General features: G+C 39.5%; 3 protein-coding genes across 3 annotated transcripts in view; all 3 read right to left on the bottom strand.

Annotated features, from left to right (window-relative positions):
• Positions 1–22,348, bottom strand: part of LOC114567954 (uncharacterized) — a 90,282-nt gene that overhangs the window by 4,239 nt on the left and 63,695 nt on the right. Inside the window, exon 11 of the mRNA XM_028597254.1 lies at positions 2,785–2,842. Coding sequence (XP_028453055.1) covers positions 2,785–2,842 — 58 coding nt within the window. The remainder of the gene's footprint in view (positions 1–2,784; positions 2,843–22,348) is intronic.
• The window catches only part of LOC114567960 (major histocompatibility complex class I-related gene protein-like), a 29,574-nt gene continuing 12,269 nt past the window's right edge, over positions 5,044–22,348 (bottom strand). Inside the window, exons 6-8 of the mRNA XM_028597264.1 lie at positions 5,505–5,577; positions 5,419–5,450; positions 5,044–5,301 (exon numbers count right to left, since the gene is read on the bottom strand). Of these exons, the coding sequence (XP_028453065.1) occupies positions 5,447–5,450; positions 5,505–5,577 (77 nt within the window). The 3' untranslated portion in view covers positions 5,044–5,301; positions 5,419–5,446. The remainder of the gene's footprint in view (positions 5,302–5,418; positions 5,451–5,504; positions 5,578–22,348) is intronic.
• Positions 9,102–17,934, bottom strand: LOC114567972 (major histocompatibility complex class I-related gene protein-like). The gene is made up of 7 exons (XM_028597285.1): positions 17,838–17,934; positions 17,367–17,636; positions 14,709–14,987; positions 13,587–13,889; positions 10,851–10,949; positions 10,186–10,203; positions 9,102–9,302 (listed from the first exon to the last, which is right to left on the bottom strand). Exons 1-7 carry the CDS (start codon positions 17,884–17,886, stop codon positions 9,253–9,255), a joined length of 1,068 nt encoding a protein of 355 aa, XP_028453086.1. The 5' UTR covers positions 17,887–17,934; the 3' UTR covers positions 9,102–9,252.

Here is a 22,348-nt window from a genome sequence, read left to right as displayed (position 1 = left end):
TTTAAATTGAAAACAAACTATTAATAAAAAAAATTGATATATATATATATATATATATATATATATATATATATATATATATATATATATATATATATATATATAAAGTGGGAATTTCAAAATAAAGGTGCATCTTAAAGAGGACGATATGAATTGACATTTTCACTTTGTATATTGGACCGTTGAGGACTGTACTTTCACCCCAGCCCAGATTCCAAATAAGAAAATTAAACCTAGATCTCTGATCAGATGATGTAGGCTAAAATGTTTGAAATCCAACTAATTAGGACATGTTTCATGGCCAGATGTGTTGGAAACATTTCCTCCAGATAGCTGTTAAAGAGCACATTGTTTACGTCAAAGTAGACTGATCAATGGAAGTACATTTCCAGGATAAAGTCAGACATCAGGCTTTGTAACTCACCTTCTGCTCTCTGTGTGTTGCTGTTCTCAAACTCCGTTCGCTACGGAAAACAATCTTCGAGCTACCAAGCTACACACTGAACATGGCAAGTTTCGAAGAAAATTTGGATCGTGCAACAAGGCAGACCTGCTTGGTTCTTTTGGGTAATGACTTTAAAGTTTTACAGAGAATAGGTTTACGACATTTACTCTCTCACTGGGACGTTTTGGGAATGATTGATTTCTTATTAATGAGGTATGCGGCGTTTTCTTTTCTGGGATGCATGTGGTCCACCAAAGCAAGTTACTTCAGAACCACCGTTGCTGCTTCCAAAACTTAGTGCCACCCAAGACGATTGTGATTGGTTTAAAGAAATGCAAACAACCCAGAGCGATTTCTTCTCCTATCCAGGAATATACGTATGTTGTAACCAGACTGTTACTCTACAGCACTGTGGAGAGAGGTCTGTCAATGCGAGACTAAAGTCAAAGCTCTTTCAACACAATATACACAATATGCCCCATAGACGACCACAGTACTATGGGGCACGTTAACACAAGGATAGACAGTGACATCCAGTGGCTTTAATTGGGCATGGCAGCTGAGAGCCGATGACTCAACACTTACTTAGCAACACTCAATAACCTCAAATGTCATTTGGCATGTTTAGCCACCCTATAATGGTGTACAATAGCATAACTACAATGCACTATGTCAAGTTAAATATCAATGCACATGAACAAAGACAAGGTGGAATCCAACAGTAATATTGCACAACAGTTAGCATATAAACACATGGTACGCTAGTCTCCTCAGGAGGTTAGAACAGAAATGGACTGTTTCATCTGCATAGAAGCCAAAGAAGAAAAAACAAGAAACAACGTGAAGGATGTCGAACACACAACACATTTGGTTTCCTCCTTGCCACTCACCAACTGCTGAGCCTCAGATTTCTTTTTTTTTCTCCTGTATTAGCATCATAGCCTAATAAGAATATATGGCATTACAGGGTTTCTCTAAAAGCCACAATGTTTCATTTTATTTTATTACCTCGGCCATGGTTGAAGTTGCTAGAAGGCATCTTGTACAGAGCTATTGGAGAGCTGTTTTCATCCCATTTCCAGTGTTCATGCTAAGCTAAGCTAACCTTGTCTGGGGGCTAACTCTGCTCAGAGGTGACACTGATATTGAGCTTCTCATCCAACTCCTCTGTGAGAATACTGAATGTTCCATTTAAACGTTACTGCAACTATAGTGACATATGGTATATCAAGGTAAACTCAAAATTGGGGACTTTATTGAAAAGCAAAACACCAGCACCAAAATAAAGCATTTCATTAGATCTTGATCGGGCTCCGTGGCAAACCCGGCCACCAGGCGCTTGCTGATGAGCCCTCCATCTGGGGCTGGCTCCAACGGGGGCCCCAGGCTTCCTCTGGGCAGGGTAACTACCTCTTCCTCGTTGAATCATAGGGTTTTTGAACCAGTCTTTGTCTGGCCCCTCACCTGAGACCACTTTGCCATGGGAGACCCTACCAGGAGCACCAAGCTTCAGACAACCCAAACCTCTCCACCACAATAAGGTGATCGTTCGCGGAGATCTTAACATGAATTCATGCTTAACTATACACAGTAAAACGTGCTAAAAGTTAGATGATAATATCTATTAGGTCCTGCAGTTGACTGTGTCGTAGTGAGCCCTCTGACAAGCGACATTCTCTAACCCTGTCTGAAAGTGGTTTTAAGCTGCCTTTAAATCCATCACTCACACAAGCAGAGAGCCATTCTCTGCTGCTTATCTAACTTGTATCCACTCAGGTTAAACTACAGTGGCTGGCCCAAACTGGTTTGATGGGCACCTTCATGAAAGATCAAATCAAATAAAGATTCAACTTTATGTGAATGCCATGGATCGCTGAGTAGTGCAACAAACATCACTGTCTCTCTGGTTCCACTAGTCTTACCGATAACAGTTAGCCATTAGGAAAAACTTTTCATGAGTTGCGTCCCTTGACCTGTCTCACCAGATAATATATACTGTACATCCAATAATCCATCATCAGAGGTGATTTAGAGCCTCATATTCAGTGTTTACAGAAACCGGTTTTCATCAAGTTATTCTAAAGCTGTGAAGTATTGTTAAAAAATAAATAATTAAAACATTTAAAAACACAGGAAACACATTGTATCAGTACAAAATAAATTATAAACTATAAATATTCTTACATTTCTTTTAGACTTAATATAAATTATACATGTAAAAATAAAATTATATTTAACATTTACAATCTCAAACATGCATTCTAACTGCAACATCCCTTTTGTTGCAGGAAGTCTTTCGGTCGGTTTAGTTCTGTAAAGCTATATAACATGACACCTACTGTATCAAAGTTGACTTTTTTTTTTGAGTCAGGTCTCTCTCAGAGCTGCTGTCAGGACCTGTAAGGTCAGAAACACTGTTAGTGAGAAACTGTGTAAAGCATTCATCCTCTTCTGAACCTTTATAAACAGTAAATGCAGGAAACAGTCTTATATAAGATAATCAGCACAATAATGTGAAACCATTTTAATCTACAACAAAGTGTGTCAGATCGTTGACAAAGAATAAAAGTAAATTTTACTTACAAGATCAAGGACATTTGGCTGAAATCAAAACAAGATAATTTCAGTTACAGTTGGAAATGCCAGAATATCTTTCGTCACCTTTCCCCAAATTAATGTATGATCCTCTCTTCTACTCACTCAAACTGAAATAAATCCATCCATCCTGCTTTAAATTGTTGGATTCAGGGAACTGATGCTTGTTTCAATTTAATTCAAACGCAATCTGGATCAAAGCATCAACTCAAACATTTAAATCAAACTACTGAAAAATCCAAAGTCAATTGAGCAGATGATTTTTCTATTTGTCTCTCTCACCTTTATTTCTTTTGTAAACGATGAATCCAGCGGCAGCGATGAGAACGAGAACAAGAACAAGAACAACCACTGCAGCAGTGATGGGGACGATCATGTGACTGGGCTTCTCTGTTGTAGAAAAATAAGAATTAAGACCTGTACAGATAAATCAGGTTAGAATAGAACTACATCCATCGGTTGATGTGGTATTCATACATACATGTGGGTTTGTTGCTGTGAACTATTAAGATAATAGCTGATTAGCCTTAAAGTGTGTGTCTGTAAAATGATAGTGTTGGATTTGAAAGATCGACTCTTCATTTGTCAGACAGCAATGCACAAAAATTAATAAGAACAAAAAAGTAACTTAAAATCCTGATATGTGTGGGTGTGTTAAAACAATATGGTTTCTATAACTCTAAGAAAATCTAATAATCTTGTTAGACTCATATGATGCGACCAGTGATTCTTGCATTGGTTTGATTAAATAATTTAATTGATTATTAGGATTTGTTTCTGAAGATGGATTACTAGCTTTTTTACTAGTTAATTACTAGTCCCTTTAATTACATTCTGACATCATTCTCACCTCTGTTGGTCCTGATCTCTGCTTTGTCCAGTTTGGTGACGATGTCTGAAGTGTGGTTGAGACGGTTCAACAAAAAATCAAACGCTACAACACAAATACAAAAGCTACAAAAGGAATGAAAAAGCACCAACCTACACAACCGACAGGAAGCCACAACATGATCTTCCACCAAAAGTAGTCACAATGAAGAAACAACATCCGGGGTCACAGTCAGCTGGCCGCAGGTAACTCCACTCAGCATGCTGCTCCCAACCAAGCACTGAGCCTACAGGTGCTGCATATTAGGATAATTACTGACAGTGGAATAAATTAGAGGTCCAGGAAGACCACAGCTCCACAACATCAGTTCCACCTGGCTACAATCAGACTAGCAGATATGTAGTCTAGTAGTCTGCAATTTAAATGAGAATTTTCTTCATGAACACACTCTCTCCTTCATGCTCTGAAAATGCTGGTGTGAACTCACTGACATCTTGCTTCTCTACAGCAAATGTTGGTTCAGTTTTTAGGTTGATGCTGCCCTCTAGGGGGAAGTTATTGAGACACACACCTGGTTGGGTGTAATGGGCTATAGGCTGATATATTTTGTGTTTTTACGAAATGTAATGGACTTTAAACATTGTTTAAATATACATAGGCTAATCTTTGACAATGACAGTAACCAAGTGGACTATTTAAAAGATAAAAAATAAAAATGACCTTGTTCAATATCAACAATTTGGGAAAAGGAAAAGGTACATCAATAAATATTTAAAAAGGAAATAAAATAAATTGAAGAGAAACATATGAGTGATATATAATAAATGTAATAAAGCTAATATACTACTACTAATAATAAGTTAAAAACTTTTACTTTTTACATTGCAATCCATGCCATAGCAGTTAGTAAACCTTTTGACTTGGCCCCTGAAAGGGTCATCCACTCAATAAGTGGCCTGCAGTGAGAAAATACAGTCAAACAAGCACAGATGGCTGATTTTAACTTAGTATCTGTGTTTATTAAGCAGAATAAAAACAGTATTTACAATTTCAAAGGTCGGACTTTGTTGTCGCTCAAAAGAAAGCAAAAAAACATCACTATGAATATAAATAATAGACATATAAATAAAGTATTCAACATCTTTTGGTGGGGTTATTGCATAATAACATCTTCCCGATCGAGTATCTCGTGTCATGTTTCTTGTGTCACATTTCACAGTCTGTGATCTGACTCTGGCAAACCCTAGTTATCCCGTACTGCACTACAAACAGTTTTATACTTTGAAATCAATACTGATACAATATGCTGTATCACAAAAATCTGACATCAATATGGTAACTAATGAATGATAGACACGTTGGCACATGGCAGAGACAAGGATGTGAAGGGTGGTGTTAAATCAGAGAAATGTAATCACTGTTCTGAGGAGGACTGGAGGAAAAGACAAAAAGAGGCAAAGGGTTTGAGTCACTCAGAATGTTTCAAGCAAGAAAATAAAAAAAATACACAAAGTTGTGGTTTAATTCAGTCACTAATTTCAGTTGTTACCTCGTCCTTTTGACTGATGTTTCAGGAGTCACTTCTGTGTCTTTAAAATATCGCTGTGTGGCACTATACACACTAATTATTTTATTAAGTTCTTTCTACGTTTATGGTCTGTCCACCAAATTTCATAGAAAACTGCTACACCATTTATGAAAAAGTCTGCTAAGTAAACAAACAAAAACACACTGTGAATATTTAACAACTTTTATCAGAGGCCTTTGGTTCCAAGGTCCGGACCTCGGTGACCTCGATGGTGGGTAAACGTCCTCTCAGAGGTAACAAAAAGATTTGATCACTTCTGATCTTGTTCTCACCTCTGTTGGTCCGGATCTCTGCTTTGTCCAGTTTGGTGACGATGTCGTCCTCCACACCAGAGAGATGAAACACACAGTCGTACCTCCTCCAGTCTTCAGCTGGGACTGATGAAAGGTCCAGGTCAACACTCATCTGGAAGGATCCATCGTGGTTGGGGAGGATCTCTCCGAGGTCCACGTCCTCATGAAGCTCCTCTCCATCTTTCCTCCTTTCTACTTTGTCCTTTAGTTATATACAAACAACTTCATTCTTCACTTATTCATATCTGTATACATACACATACATATCTTGTGTTGTGAGGTGAGGTGTGAAATGAGGAAGTAAGAGCTTTTTCAGGAATACCTTCATGAGGTGTGCCCTGTGAGTGAGAGTTATTGGAAACTGGCCCCATCATGTTCATTGTTTAAGACACATAATTGAATAATCCTTAAAATAGGAACAGGGCTTTGATAAACTCTTTTACTGCTTAAGGAATTAACAACCAGTTATCTAACAGAATGATCTACTAAAACCTGTGTGTCTGACAGTGAGACACTCCATCAGGCTTTCTTCACTGCTTCTTCTGGAGTCCCAAACTAGTTACAGGAAACAGCTGGAACTACACTAATGCATTGATTATCATTATGGCTGAAAAGTTTAAATTTGGGACCAATCATACTGCATACAATATGAAAGCAAATAAATAAAATGAACACTAAATCCAGGTTCCTTTGTATTTCTTACTGTCTCTTTACAGCTAAGATTAAAAGAGGATCCAGAACTCTAATAAAGTTCCCGTCACATCAATATTTGAAACTATTTTGCATCATAAATATGCATTAACAAAACTTGTTTTACCGAACATTAAGATATGAAGTGATAGGACTCGTCAGAAAGTCACAGGATAAGGAACAAAGGTTTAGTGGACTGAAAGATCAGACAGGGAGTCCAGAAAACAGCTTCTGACTTCTGCCTTTAGTTTGACTAATAAAGTTTAAAATCGTATTGATGCATTTTTAATGTAAGAGTAATTTTATTTGACATTAATGATTCTAAAATAAAAATACAAAATATGAGAATATCAAAGGCATCTGACATGCTGAGTGTTGGCTGAGATTCTTAAAGACAAAAACCACACTTTAAAAGAAATATATAATCAGAATATTTACACAACATTTTTCTTTTAATTAAACTAAATAATCAGGATGTTTCTGTCAAGTTGTCAAACACCAGAGAGGACATTTTATTTACCCCTACTTCATTGAGATGGTTCCAAACAGGTTATAGTAGTTTATCTATAAGACCCAAACCATATGCATATCTAGATAGAGTACAAATAGAGTTACAGTAGGGGAAATAAGTATTTGACCCCTTGCTGATTTTGCAGGTTTGCCCACTTACAAAGAATGCAAAAATCTACAATTGTAATCATATGTACATTCTAACAGTGAAAGACAGAATCCCAAAGAAAATTCCAGAAAATCACATCATATGAATTTATTAAAATTGATAACCATCTGATGAGGAAAAACAAGTATTTGACCCCCTGGACAAACAGCAAGTATTCTGGCTCCTACAAGCCAGTTAGTCTTTCTTTAAGACACAGCCCCAATCCGAACCAATTATCTACATCAAATACACCTGCCTCACCTCGTTACCTGTATAAAAGACACCTGTCAACACCCAAATAACCAGCATCCAACATCACCACCATGGGCAAGACCAAAGAGCTTTCTACGGACATCAGGGACAAGATTGTTGATCTGCACAAGGCTGGGATGGGCTACAAGAGAATCAGAAAGCAACTTGGAGAGAAAAGATCAACTGTTGGTGCAGTTATCAGGAAATGGAAGAAGCACCACACCACCGCCAACCTCCCTCGGTCTGGGCCTCCACACAAGATCTTGCCTCGTGGGGTGTCCCTGATCATGCGAACGGTGAGGAATCATCCCAAAACCACAAGGGGGAACTGATGAATCAACTGAAGGCAGCTGGGACCACAGTTACAAAAAGAAACGGTTTGGTAACACACTACGCCGTCATGGATTGAAATCCTGCAGCGCACGCAAGGTCCCCCTGCTCAAGAAGAAACATGTACAGGCCCGCATGAAGTTCGCCATTCACCACCTGGACGACTCAGAAGAGGCCTGGAAGAAGGTGATGTGGTCAGATGAGACCAAAATAGAACTTTTGGCCTCCACTCAACTCGTCGTGTTTGGAGGGCAAAGAACACCGAGTACAACCCAAAGAACACCATCCCCACCGTCAAGCATGGTGGTGGCAACATCATGCTTTGGGGGTGCTTTTCAGCCAAGGGGACGGGACAACTCCATCGTATTGAGGGGAGGATGGACGGGGCCATGTATCGTGGAATTCTGGACCGACATCTCCTTCCCTCAGTGAGAGAGCTGAAGATGGGTCGAGGATGGGTGTTTCAGCACGACAACGACCCTAAGCACACCGCCAAAGCAACAAAAGAGTGGCTGAAGAAGAAGCACATCAAGGTTCTGGAGTGGCCTAGCCAGTCTCCAGACCTGAATCCGATTGAAAATCTTTGGAGGGAGCTTAAAATTCGAGTTGCCAGGCGACAACCTCGGAACCTGAATGATTTGGAGGCTGTCTGCAGGGAGGAGTGGGCCAACATCCCTGCCGAAATGTGCACAAACCTTGTCACCAACTATAAAAACCGTTTGACATCTGTGCTGGCCAATAATGGCTTTTCTACAAAATATTAACATGGTGTTTGTCCAGGGGGTCAAATACTTGTTTTTCCTCATCAGATGGTTATCAATTTTAATAAATTCATATGATGTGATTTTCTGGAATTTTCTTTGGGATTCTGTCTTTCACTGTTAGAATGTACATATGATTAAAATTGTAGATTTTTGCATTCTTTGTAAGTGGGCAAACCTGCAAAATCAGCAAGGGGTCAAATACTTATTTCCCCCACTGTATATAGTGAGCATATGAACTGAATGTTTGAGTATATAAACCTATAATACAGAAAGGATATTAATCACACACACAAACATATCCTTCATCATAATCAGAATCAGCTTCATTGGCCACGTTTGCGTAGACAAGGAATTTGACTCTGGTTAATCTTTGCTCTTAAAGTACAACACTCACTTAACATATAAAGAATAAAAACAGAAAGGACAATAAGAAATAAAAAAAAATAAAAAAATATAACAATACAAAAGAATTTACAAATTTACAATAATTATACAATAACAATTGAAGAGGGAAGGAATAGTGCAATATTAGTATAGTCTGAGATTTAAGATTTAAATATAAAAAAAGATTTTCAATTCCACATAGCGACGTGCTCAACATTTTGTCAACTCCTAATAAAGAAATTTAAAACATTTTTCTTTTGTGGCTTCATGATTATTTCATGTTATAGTTATACTCAAGATTTGAAAGCAAGTTTTTTAGGGGCTTTAATATAAAGGTTTGTTGTAGAAGCTTATCATTTCAGTTGTTGTTTAACTGGAGATGTGAAGAGTTTACTGCTTTACCAGTGCAGGATGTGGTTGTAAATCAGGTCTCTGGATTCAGTTTCTCAGAGAGCTCAGAGCTGTTGTGAGGAGCTGTAAGGAAAAAGCCACTGTTACTGATCTGCCTTTAATAACCAGAGGATGATGCAGCCTGTCCAGAGGCTGGTCGTTCAGATGAACTCTGCAGATCCACCAAAAGGTGTTCAGGATTTCCAGCCTCTGAAACAGGTTTAGCATCTGATGTTTGATCCAGAACCAAGAGACATGCTCCATCTGTCACAATCAATGAGCTGACTCAACAACTTGAATGTGACATTAGCAACCAGCAGCCTCCAACCCCAAGAGCTTTTAATATATGCTTCTATACATATGTTTTCATCTTTGTGAAGCACTTTGGTACAAACTTGTTTGCTTTTGAGGTGAAAGTGAAAATGGAACTCGTGAGCAGAAAGTGTTTTTTGGCAGTACTTTCAGTCAAAAGAAGACGATTCAAGTCGAGCTACATGTTCAATTTGCAATGCCGATTTGTCTCGTGGTGGAAGGACCCTAAACAATACACAACATCGCCGCTGTTAAAACATTTGGTATGAAACTTCTGAAAGAATACGAGTTGAGCATGAAGGAATCTCCAGACAGCAGCCAAAATGCAGCAACTTCAGTTACGGCGAAGGAAGGACAGTCACAGCTAAAACCTTGTGTTAACCAGTGGATTCGATATTCGGCCGAACCCAAAAAATATGGATTCAGTGCATCCCTAATTTCTAGTACACCATGTTATTTAGTACTCCCATCTACAGTAATTCCAGGTCATGTCAAACAGTCATTGGTCTCTCTGTTAGCAGAGAAATCCCTGAGTGAGAAAATAATTTACTAATTTATAATCTCCATGTCTTTCCTCAAGTCTGTTTTGCAGTAACCCATCCTGGTAACAGCATGTCAGACCAGATACAATAGAATAAAAACAAGTTCTACTCACATGGTTGAGGGAGTTTGGCTGAAACAAGAAGAGAAGACAAATCATTTCAGTTGTCACAGTTGGAAATTAAAGCTATAGTCCCTAGTTTCTGTCACCCCCCCCATGAGAAATTCTAAGTAATGACAACAACACTGTCTGCACATGCACATGATACAAGCCTTCCGTGATCGATCCCCCCCCCACCCCTCCTCCACGCAGTTGCTAGTAGCCAAGGAGGACACGGAGGATTAAAAAAAAACATGATGATTGAGAGGTCATTATCTTCACTTGAGTTTCTATGCGGGAAAGTCACCGGACGACACAATCTTCTGAGCATAGTTATACTGAGATATCCAGAGAGAGTTGTGTGGAGCTGATAGTCTTAATTATCTTTGTAGTAACTCATTTGAAATGGCTTGAATGTAACGGACGTTCATTAATATCAAAAAGTTACGCACTAAAGCTATAACATAAATGATAATGAACATTTGTCACCTTTTCCCACTGAATCTGATCCCCTCTATTAAATCATTCTTACTAACGTTAAATAAGTATATTTTACCCTTCTACTCTTCACCTATTATATTTATCATCATCATCATCATCATGCTACAGTCTCTGTTGGTTGCTCTACAGTAGTTTGTTTTAACTTTAAGAGAAAATCTTTTAGTTCTTTAGTATCTCACTTTTCTTCTTTTTGTAAAAAATGAATCCAGTGACAGCGGCGAGGACAGCAGCAAGAACAGCCACTCCAGCAGCGATGAGAATGGTCGCGTCAGGCTTCTCTGTTGAACAAAAAACAACAATGTTTACAACCATATAGACAAAGAAGTATTGAACAGATCTATCTATTATTAACACCTGTGCACTATGGCATAGATACAGGAACCGAGTCCGACGGGACCCTACGGCCGGGCCGGGTTCGGACAGATATTTAGAAATTATGGTCGGGTTCGGGTCGGGCTCGATCACATCAGCGTGATAAGGCATTTGTTGTAAAATGGTGCTGCGGCTCCTTTAAGAGAGCTCAGTGTGTGTGGAAATATGATTGAAATTGCATTGATATATATTTGACAGTGAAATATGATTGAAAAAGCATTGATATATAGTTGACCGGGAAACATGATTGAAAATGCACTGATATATAGTTGACCGGGAGATCATCGGGTGGTAGACCAACATACTGCACCGGACACATCTCATTTCTGGACTCTTGGGGCGAAACGATCAGGTAAGCTTGCTTAATATGTAATGTTCGATATGAATGAATTGTACTAAATCAAATACTGTTACTCGTTAACATGATGGTTAGTGTCCATCATGCTTTTGGATTCTGCATCAGACAACTTTTAAAAATAGCTAATGTTAGCTAGCGTTAGCATTAGCTAACATTCACTAGCGTTAGCTAGCAGTAACAGTCTTGGAATATGGTACAGGTGAAGTTGGAAATGTTTTGGCAAGGAAATTATTGGATACGACTGAATTTCCATTTGTAGTTGCATTATAGCTTTTGGATTTTGCTGAATTTGGTCATGTTAGCTAATGCTAGCTAACGTTAGCTAGCGCTAGTCTTAGACTGAAAATCCATTTTGAACTGATGTTTGCCAAGGATGTGACAGTATTTGTTGCTCTAATTGTGTTGTAATGTGTTTGTAGAGAGGAAAATGCCAGGCGGAGAGGGAAGAAAAGAGATCACCTGCCGGAGGGACTGAAGCAAGTAAAAAGGTAACCTTCAGTTTTGAAAAGTGATTTTAATGTAGGGAAAACATGATAGGCTAGCTTACAACACTGGACAAATTGCCTTATATCCGATCATTGAAAAATACTAGGCCTAGTGAATTTGTTTCCAAGTGTGTATATGTGGGCGTTCTGTTTTACTTAAAGGCAAATTTTTTGCATTGTGCTTGTATTTTCTGTTTTAGATGCTCTTACACAGCAGATGGGGACAGCCGCCGTCACCCAATTTACTTTTGCCCAGCCTGTGCAACAGTTGCTGCGCTATGCATCAGACCGGGCAGGATGGACTGGACGACAAACCAGTCAGACGTCAGAGGACCATGAACTGTAACTATGCTAAAGAGGACAAATAATGAAATAAGAGGCTAATAAAATGAATTTGTTTTTACCTTAAACAGTGTGGTGTGGTCAGTGTTTTAGGCTAGGCTATAGGCATACAAGCTTTCAAATGTTCCATCACTTAACATCCTGGCTGTAGATAAAGCAGGATATTCATTTTCGTATGCCTAGCAATACTTTTCTATGGCTTAAAGATGCAGTAGGTAAGTCTTATAAAACTAACTTTCTGTCATATTTGCTGAAACTGACCCTATGTTCCAGTAGAACTACATGAATTATGTAAAAAGACAACTCCTCTGGCACCTCCTACAGCCTGTAGTGCCATTGGCAAAATTCCACCGTTCCGGTCGATTTTCTCCAATCAGGGTCACAGGGGTGGTCTATCTGCCTGTCAATCACTGCTCAGGCACGTACACGCATATATAGCGTTCTCCCCTCACCCCTCCCCGCGCATGAGCTGCAGAAAAGTTTTCCAAAACTCCGGTGAATATTGGAGAGGCTTTTCAGAGGTGGCGTGGCTGCAGGATTTTAAAGATCTGAAGAACGATGCAGACGTAGCCACATTTCCTCTCAACAGGTAACATAATTACCATGAATGATTTATCTTTCACTTGGTTATTAGTAGTCAAAAGTCCACAAAGCTACGTTGGTGAGGAGGATAGTAACGTTAGCACAGTGGTCGGTCTGATGTGATGCTGAAATGGCTAACGGTAGCCTGCTAGTTAGCATCGTTTTACTGTTGATGTGTAAAGTTAACGTTGTGTTATTGTTTTAGTTATTGAAGATGTCTGTCTGACATGCAAATGAAAAATTTGGCCTGATCCGGACTCTACTGTACACACATTACTTATGAACCAATTACATGTTGGTTTGTCCTGTAACAGGTGGAGTGCATTGGTTTAAAAACTAAAACATGACTGACTTATTCCATAATAAACCAAAAGACAAAAGCTAATACAAAACACACTTTTGTGTAGAGCCTGACTTTGGTGAGCGACATATATTTGTACCTGTTGGCCGAACCATCATGATAGTGCTGACACTCGCAGGAACAGAGTAAAACATGGAGGAAGCTGTTGGTTAGCTGTTAACTGCTCTGTGAAATGGTAGAGTTTGTAATCAAGACAAGTCTTAAGACAGCAGTCAACTGTAGAAATGTGTCTCTGAAATAAAGGCTGACGGAGCTAGCCGGCTAACTGGTAGTTCAGGCTTTTTTGTGTGTATGTGGTAGTATGGCCACAGATATCAAACAGTAGGCTTACACACAGCATCAGAAAGGTGACAAATCAATAAATCATGAACTTCAGGACAACAATACATCTTTCTGTCTCTGATAGAAGTCTCACCTCTGTTGGTCCTGATCTCTGCTTTGTCCAGTTTGGTGATGATGTCGTCCTTCACACCAGAGAGATGAAACACACAGTCGTACCTCCTCCAGTCTTCAGCTGGGACTGATGAAAGGTCCAGGTCAACACTCATCTGGAAGGATCCATCGTGGTTGGGGAGGATCTCTCCGAGGTCCACGTCCTCATGAAGCTCCTCTCCATCTTTCCTCCAGAACATCATGGCTCTGTCAGGGTAGAAACCTGTAGCGTGGCAGCTGACTAGAGAGGAGGGAGACTTCTGGAGGAGAGACACTGAGGGAAGATCTGGGAGAGAGAGAGAGAGAGAGAGAGAGAGAGAGAGAGAGAGAGAGAGAGAGAGAAATGTGTATGTTCATAAGATAAGTAGTACACAGCCTATGAAGTAAACCACACCTGTTTAACACCTGTTAAAACATTAACATACAATTATCACAGTCAACAGTTGAACCCTTAAACAATCCTGAGAGCTATAAAAACATATGACAGTGTTCCATAACAACTCATCAGTTACACAACCTCCATATCATTTGTAGGCCTATATTGACAGACACCACCACCACTAAAGAAACTCACTGCAGTCACAAAAGAAGGATCTGACATTTTTTATAGTCTACAGCAAAGCAAAAGTGTTAAGGGTATTTCTACTTTAAAACATTGACACTCACCAACTATGCACTGGCTATCACAGTCTCAGATTTGATGGAAGGTTATGTCAGACTGATTGGAGTGATAATACAATGACAGTTCAGTCTGAGCTGAGTTTGTTGTTGAATATACAGTATGTACAATATTTTACAGCCATCCAGTCAGTCTGTAACAAGCTGAAGGACAAACGGACCAACTGACAGACCACCTGTCAATGCAGTTAAACTTACTCACCGTATGCTAACTGTGCGCTGGCTATCATTGGCTATTGATAGAAAGTAATGTCAGAGCACTAACTTGTCAGTCTCTACTGATTGAGGAGGGCTAGATCAAATCTTACCACCACAGAAAACAGCCAAAAAGAAGGTGATGTCAGACTGATTGGAGTGATAATAAAATGGCAGTTCAGTCTGAGCTGACTGTATGAACGTGAAACTACATCAGGAAATGTGATTCTACCTTTTCTGAGCAGAGAGCTCTTGCCGTAGTTCAAATACATCTTCAACCACTCAGGATACATCTCAGTGAGGTGAATCTCATTGTATTTTATTCTAGATTTGTCAGCATCCCATCTTTGTTTGGTGATGACAGCCTGTGGTTTTGCAGCGATCCATGTCGATGTCTTCAGGTCTAATGCTAGGATGTCTTCTCCATTATAACCATACTGATTAAAACCATTGACCTCTCCAGTCTCATCGTCCCACTCACAGCCAGCCATCCTCTGGAGAATGTGGACACCTGAGAGACAGAGACTGTAATTATGAATAATAATAATACATTTCATGTATAGAGTGCTTTTGACAGTACTTAGACACTTTACAGTAATTAAAAGTATCATATAAAGCAACACAACAAAAAAAGAAAACATAACAATACTCCCACAATAGGTAGTTCTGCTGATTTGATTAGCGTGGTGTTCGAAGGAGAGGTTGCTATGTGTGATGGAACCCCATTTCTATTTCACAGTTTAAATAGTAACTACTCTGTAAATTCCCAGATGACTGATGATGGCATGAAAAAAAGTGTGCATGCTGTTCACATCCAACTGTTATATATACAGTGGGGAGAACTGCCGATTTTGCAGGTTTTCCCACTTACAAAGCATGTAGAAGTCTGTAATTTTTTATCATAGGTACTCAACTGAGTGACGGAATCTAAAACAAAAATCCAGAAAATCACATTGTATGATTTTTAAGTAATTAATTTGCATTTTATTGCATGACATATTTGATACATCAGAAAAGCAGAACTTAATATTTGGTACAGAAATCTTTGTTTGCAATTACAGAGATCATACGTTTCCTGTAGTTCTTGACCAGGTTTGCACACACTGCAGCAGGGATTTTGCTTCTCCAGATCCTTCAGGTTTCGGGGCTGTCGCTGGGCAATACGGACTTTCAGGCTCCCTCCAAAGATTTTCTACTGGGTTCAGGTCTGGAGACTGGCTAGGCCACTCCAGGACCTTGAGATGCTTCTTAGTCCTGCTTAGTTGCCCTTGCTGTGTTTTTCAGGTCGTTGTCATGCTGGAAGACCCAGCCACGACCCATCTTCAATGCTCTTACTGAGGGAAGGAGGTTGTTGGCCAAGATCTCGCGATGTATGGCCCCATCCATCCTCCCCTCAGTACAGTGCAATCGTCCTGCCCCTTTGCAGAAAAGCATCCCCAAAGAATAAGGTTTCCACCTCCATGCTTCACGGTTGGGATGTTGTTCTTGGGGTTGTACTCATCCTTCTTCTTCCTCCAAACGCGGCGAGTGGAGTTTAGACCAAAAAGCTCTATTTTTGTCTCATCAGACCACATGACCTTCTCCCATTCCTCCTCTGGATCATCCAGATGGTCACTGGCAAACTTCAGACGGGCCTGGACATGCGCTGGCTTGAGCAGGAGGACTTTGTGTGCACTGCAGGATTTTAATCCATGACGGCGTAGTGTGTTACTGATGGTTTTCTTTGACACTGTGGTCCCAGCTCTCTTCAGGTCATTGACCAGGTCCTGCCGTGTAGTTCTGGGCTGATCCCTCACCTTCCTCATGATCATTGATGCCCCACAAGGTGAGATCTTGCATGGAGCCCCAGACAGACCGAGGGAGATTGACCGTCATCTTGAACTTCTTCCATTTTCTAATAATTGCGCCAACAGTTGTTGTCTTCTCACCAAGCTGCTTGCCTATTGTCCTGTAGCCCATCCCAGCCTTGTGCAGGTCTACAATTTGATCCCTGATGTCCTTACACAGCTCTCTGGTCTTGGCCATTGTGGAGAGGTTGGAGTCTGTTTGAGTGTGTGGACAGGTGTCTTTTATACAGGTAACGAGTTCAAACAGGTGCAGTTAATACAGGTAATGAGTGGAGAACAGGAGGGCTTCTTAAAGAAAAACTAACATACTTGTACATAATACTTGTTCTCCCCACATACATGCATGCAAAGTGACACTAGTGTGGGTCAGTCCATAGTTTAGGGTTTCAGATGTGGAACATGAAATGAACCATCCCTGCTTGGTGTCCAGCTGAGGACCTGATCTCTCTCCTCCTTGTGTTCTGTTATCATACAACTGGTGCTAGCTAACATCTGCAGCCTTGGATGCAGTCCCAGGTTCAATTGACCAACAACTTATAATTATTGCATCATTTTCTACTTCTTGGATTACCATCTCAGAAAGGAAGCTGCATTTCATTAGTCTGATTTTGTGTATTGAAAGTTTACTTTGTTAACACAGTGTTTCCTTCAAATCAACATAGAGGAAATACTGTAACAGAATATTTATTCTGTACATGATGAAAAAAAGCCTAGACAGGTTTCCAATTTCCCAACATGTAATATCAAATCTTAGTTATTTCACTTTTTAAGCGTTATGCAGCAACACAAAGCTTCAGATGGCAAACAAAACATTTGGATTCCTGAAATCCAACCTGTCCAGACAGATGATAAGGCCCTCAATCACATTATCTGACAGGTCAATGAAGGACATGTCTTGTATTTCCTCTTCCTGTTTATGTTATTGTGAAGATATTTTGACAATTGATGTTTAGAATTTCATTATCTCAGGGTGGGAAATATGAGTTTAGGTCACTTTACAGTTTAGCAGTAAAAGTTAAATGTAACATGCATAAATACTGTACCTCCACTTTGGTTGAAGCGCTGCTTGAAGTTATCCATTGTAGCTTTGAAGAAGTTTGGATCAACCTCAAAACATCTTTGAGTGTAAAACTCCAACTGCTGAGGATTGTTTTCTAAAATTGTTTTCATCCAGTCCTGTTTGGGTTCTAGTATCTTTTTCTTGGTGTCGCAGCAACCGATCAGAACTCCATCCACCACTGCAGCAGTCACATGCTCTGGGAAGTTTGGGACTCCAGAAGATGCAGTGATGAAAAACTTGAGTGAGTGTTTCACTGCAGGACAAACAAGTTTTATACATTCAGTATAAATATACGCATATCATTATTTTATCAGAAATTTGATGGCAGTATGATTCAGTTCATCTAAAACATGATAGTCTGGAGTTGAAGTTAAAGTGAAACTAAACTCCAGCTGTGTTCCAGAAACTAAAGTTTCTGTGTAGAAGAAAGTAAAGATTTAAAATGTGATCTTACCTGGAGATGAGACGTGACAGAAGACAAGCAACAACAGGAACTTTTTCATCTTGTTTTGATAAATACGTGTCTGAGGACCGAGCTGGTTCAGCTGTTTTGTCTTCTGTGATTTTTCTTCAAGGAGGGAGAGTCTCTGTTCCGATGTAAATCATTAACCTCTCCAGTGTTAAAGTCCCACTCACAGCCAGTCATCTGGAAAATGTGGACACCTGAGAGACAGAGGAAATGTCTTGTAGTTCCTCTCCCATGTATGAGTGTTTTTGTAAAGATATTTTGACTACTGATGTTTAAAATGTTGTTGTCTCAGGGTGGGAATGAGTTTAGGTCATTCTACAGTTTAGCAGTAAAAGTTAAATGTAACATGCATAAATACTGTACCTCCACTTTGGTTGAAGTGCTGTTTGAAGTGATCCATTTTGGCTTGTATGTTCAGGAGCATCAGACTGGGGGGAAAAGGGGACGGAGTACCCGAACCCTCACGTGAGGAGGGCCCAAAAATATGCTAGAATGAATAGCGGTGGATGTGGGGGGGGCCCATAGAAAATGCCTTTCTACAGGGCCCAGAACTTTGTGCTATGCCCCTGTTTATGTTGTTTGGTTCAAAACAGAGTGTACCACTCCAACTGGTGAAGATTGTTTTCACCCAGTCCTGTTTTGGTTCGATTATCTTTTTGTTGCTGTCGCAGTAACCCATCAGAAGTTCATCAATCACTGCAGCAGCCACGAGCACCGACATGTTTGGGACTCCAGAAGATGAAGTTACGGAAAGCTTCAGTGAGCGTTTCACTGCAGGACAAACATGGGTCATACATTTAGTATAAATATAAAAACATTATCATCACCCTCATGGGGAATATGATGTACTGTATTCAGAGGTAAAAGAGAAACTAAATGAGTGTGAACAAGTGTGTTTGATCTACAAGGAAACAAAATGCTGAGCTGAGTGAAAAGTGAAATAAAGATTTAAAATGTGATCTTACCTGGAGATGAAACGTGACAAAAGAGAAGCAACTTTCATCTTGTTTTAATACAGACATGAATACGTGAATATGACGTATTCAATACGATCCAGTTATCACAAATAGACTTATCATGTTGAAGTACATGGGGAAAATAAATTATAGGTGTGTCCCAGAGCTACACAGGACCAAAATGAACATTACATTTTGAAACACCAATAAAAAAGGAATAAAAAAAAAGGGCTGAATTAGTTGTCTGATATTATTAAGAATTGGAATAATAACGCATTTAACCACCAGCACTGACACAACACGGCCACGGGTGAGTGTGAGGAGTGACTGGAGGGAAAGGGGTTATTGCAGGGCAGAAGGGAGTGGCTGGATGTGGGAGTAAGGGGACTGGGACAGGAGTAAAAGTCAGAGGGCATCTGGTGGACAGGTAGACAACCGTGAAGAACGGGTTTGAGGAAGTGGGAATGTTGCTGGAGGGAGGGACAGACAGGTAGAATGGGACAGACACCATTTAGAGCGTGATGTCTGTCAACTCCTGCTGGAGTAATGTTTGCAAAATAAGATCTGTACAAGATGAGTAGAAGGTAACATGAACACACCACGTGCTTTGTCTCCTTTGTGGTGCAGGGAATGTCTTCCCCCAAAGATCCATTTCAAAAAGAAAGAAGATTCCCTTTCTCTTTCCACCTCTGCATTCTCGGTCCCAGGGACCTTTCTCAAGACACGTTAAGAAAGGTCCCTGGGACTAACCTCCATCGACCGACCAAATAAACCAAATGCAGAGGTAAAAGGGGATTTTTTTTTGTAGTCATTTATTTTTTTTTTATTACATTTTGTAATAATTTATTTATAATAATCTTTTTTTTAAATCCCATTTAATAATTTATACTCTCTACATTATACAATGTACACTCTGTCTGTTAGAACACACTACACACAGGCCTAAAATACACACACATGCTCAGGTTCTATAAAGAGCTGAAGTCCCGCCCCTTCCGTTTGGTTCGGGAAAAAAATGGTGGTCAATGGCGAAAGACAAACTTTTATTTTCTGGTCCCGATTGACTTGTGCCTTGGATTACACATATGATGTTTTTCAAAATAAAAAAATATTTTACATGTCAAGAATGTCACAGTTTGTCGCAAGATAGTAAAATAGTATAAATAGTAGATAGAAAATACATAATTAGACGGACTACAAGTCCAAGTCGCTTACCAGACGTCACCACATTTTCCCTGCTGGCGAGTACGGAACCGACCAAAACTCCCTTTGAGTAGCTGCAGCTCTCGACATGACCCAATTTATAATAGTTTTCACCTCTTTTGATACTTCTGCCTTCGTTTTGGAAGAAGACGGTAAAGCTCGACAAGGAGACAGCCATATATTTCTGGTGACGTATATTGTTCGAGACGAGAGATGTAGTTCACTAAGCGATCTCACACAAAACCTAATTCTTACCTAATACTTCTTTATGTCAAATCGTTCATCTCTTGATGTAAAATTATCTTTTAAATTCACACGCATCATTTGTGAAATGCATGGCACAATTTGAAACCCTTATCTGTCCATTGACTCCCGTTCATATTTTTTTGAAAGATAGGTCCCATGGAATGATAGTATAAGGCGCCCTGAGCGGTTGGGGGATGTCAGTGCCTTGCTCAAGAGCCCCTTGGCAGTGCCCATGAGGTGAACTGGTATCTCTCCAGCTACCAGTCACCACACTCTGTATTGACAGCAACCCTGTGGTTCCTAATCCAACTCCCTATGGACTGAGCTACCGCCACACTCAAGCGAATACTGTCGGTAGGATTTGAACTGCGTGGGGAGACCCCAATGGATTTCTAGATCTGTAACCATTAAAGTTTATCTTAAATTGTACTTAATCCTAATATCAACACCACAATAGAAAAATATTTACTCAAAAGTTTTAAAGAGTACAATAGTTTCATTTTACTTTTTAAATGGACTTTCACAGACTACAGACTTTTTTGTAAGAAAAACATTGTGTTCTAATATATGAAAAATGAACATAAGGAAACCCACTGAAATGCTGGAGCTGGTGCTAATGTTGTAGCAGCTTGTTTCTCTGTGCTGACTTCTCTAACAGCTGACTCAGGTCAGAGTTCTGTTGCTCTCTAGTGGTAACAGAAGGAAAGACACTCTGAGCCTCAACACTCACTCCTCACTAAACCAACTCTAATGGAAGATCTGGATTGCAGTGTTCTTTCATCCTCACATATTTAACTAAACGATTTAAGTTTTAATCTTTTTATTGTGGTTATATTTCAGGTCTGATAAACTTACTCAAATCCGTTTATCAAATAGAAAAACATGATGAATCCCATAATTCCCATTGGAACCTATACACAAGCATTTTAGAACTGGTTCAATGAATCACAGAAAAACTAATAGTGTTCATTCTGGTTTCTTTCTTTCTGACTCTAGTTGGTAGCTGCTGTAGTGATCCCTCTCCAAAGGTCTGCAGAAACAGCTGGACAGCAGCATTAGTTCTCTCCAGATGTTGTTACCTCAGCAACGCTTATCAGATCATCACTGTATCCAGAAACATTTAAATATGATTTATGAATTTACACCTGACCATTTTAAGGTATCCTGTGACTTTCCGACGGGTCCTATCACTTGATATCATAATGTTTGGTTAAACAAGTTTTGTTAATGCAAATTTATGATGTAAAATAGTTTCAAATATTGATGCGACAGGAACTTTATTAGAGTTCTGGATCCTCTTTTAAACTTAGCTGTAAAGAGACAGTAAGAAATACAAAGGAACCTGGATTTAGTGTTCATTTTATCCAATATTTGCTTTCATATTGTATGCAGTATGATCAAAATTATGATAAAAACCTTAGTTCCAGCTGTTTCTTGTAACTAGTTTGGGACTCCAGAAGAAGAAGTGAAGAAAGCCTGATGGAGTGGTTCACTGTCAGACACACAGGTTTTCAGGTCATGGATTTGCTTTTTGGTTACACTTTATAATAAGGTACACAAAAATGTAGGTAGTTACTGAGGAACAAATGAGTAATGAATGAGGAAAGAATGGTTAGTCAATGAGTAGTTACGGATTGACTGTGATTAAAGCAGTAATGGTTAGTCAATGAGTAGTTACTCATTCAGTAATGGTAGTTAATGCTTAACTAATCATTTGAAACTAATCATTTGTTAACAATTCCTCTGCATGTTCGTTGATCCTCAATCAGTACACTGAAAATGACTCAAGGAGATGAGATTCTTAGGTAACAATTTAGTAAACAGTATTAAAAGAAATTACATCTTATACATAAGGTTCAAAATCCTTCAAGACCTTGGCCTAATGCCAACAGTCTCTCCAGAGTCTGACCCCCCCCCCCATCTCTATAGCCTCCTCTTCTTATCCTCCTCAAGTTCCTCCTTCTCTCTCACATCTGTTTCAGAGTCTCACACCTTCAGCCAGTCTAGACATTCTGTTCCTATTCGCAGTGATGCACAAATTTTTCCATACTTCCTCTTCCTCTAGCAACTTCTACTTTGTTTACCGTTTGC

This window comes from Perca flavescens, chromosome 14 (genome assembly GCF_004354835.1).
Source record: "Perca flavescens isolate YP-PL-M2 chromosome 14, PFLA_1.0, whole genome shotgun sequence".
NCBI lineage: Eukaryota > Metazoa > Chordata > Actinopteri > Perciformes > Percidae > Perca > Perca flavescens.
The sequence above is the reverse complement of the archived record's forward strand: the minus strand, read 5'-3'. Positions and strand labels throughout refer to the sequence as shown.

Coding starts and splice junctions, on each gene's coding strand:
- LOC114567972 (XM_028597285.1), bottom strand. CDS start 17,886: ATGAAAAAGTTCCTGTTGTTGCTTGTCTTCTGTCACGTCTCATCTCCA. Junction 13,890..14,708: donor GAGCTCTCTGCTCAGAAAAG/GTAGAATCACAT, acceptor TCTCTCTCCCAG/ATCTTCCCTCAGTGTCTCTC. Junction 10,950..13,586: donor AGAGATCAGGACCAACAGAG/GTGAGACTTCTA, acceptor TTTGTTCAACAG/AGAAGCCTGACGCGACCATT.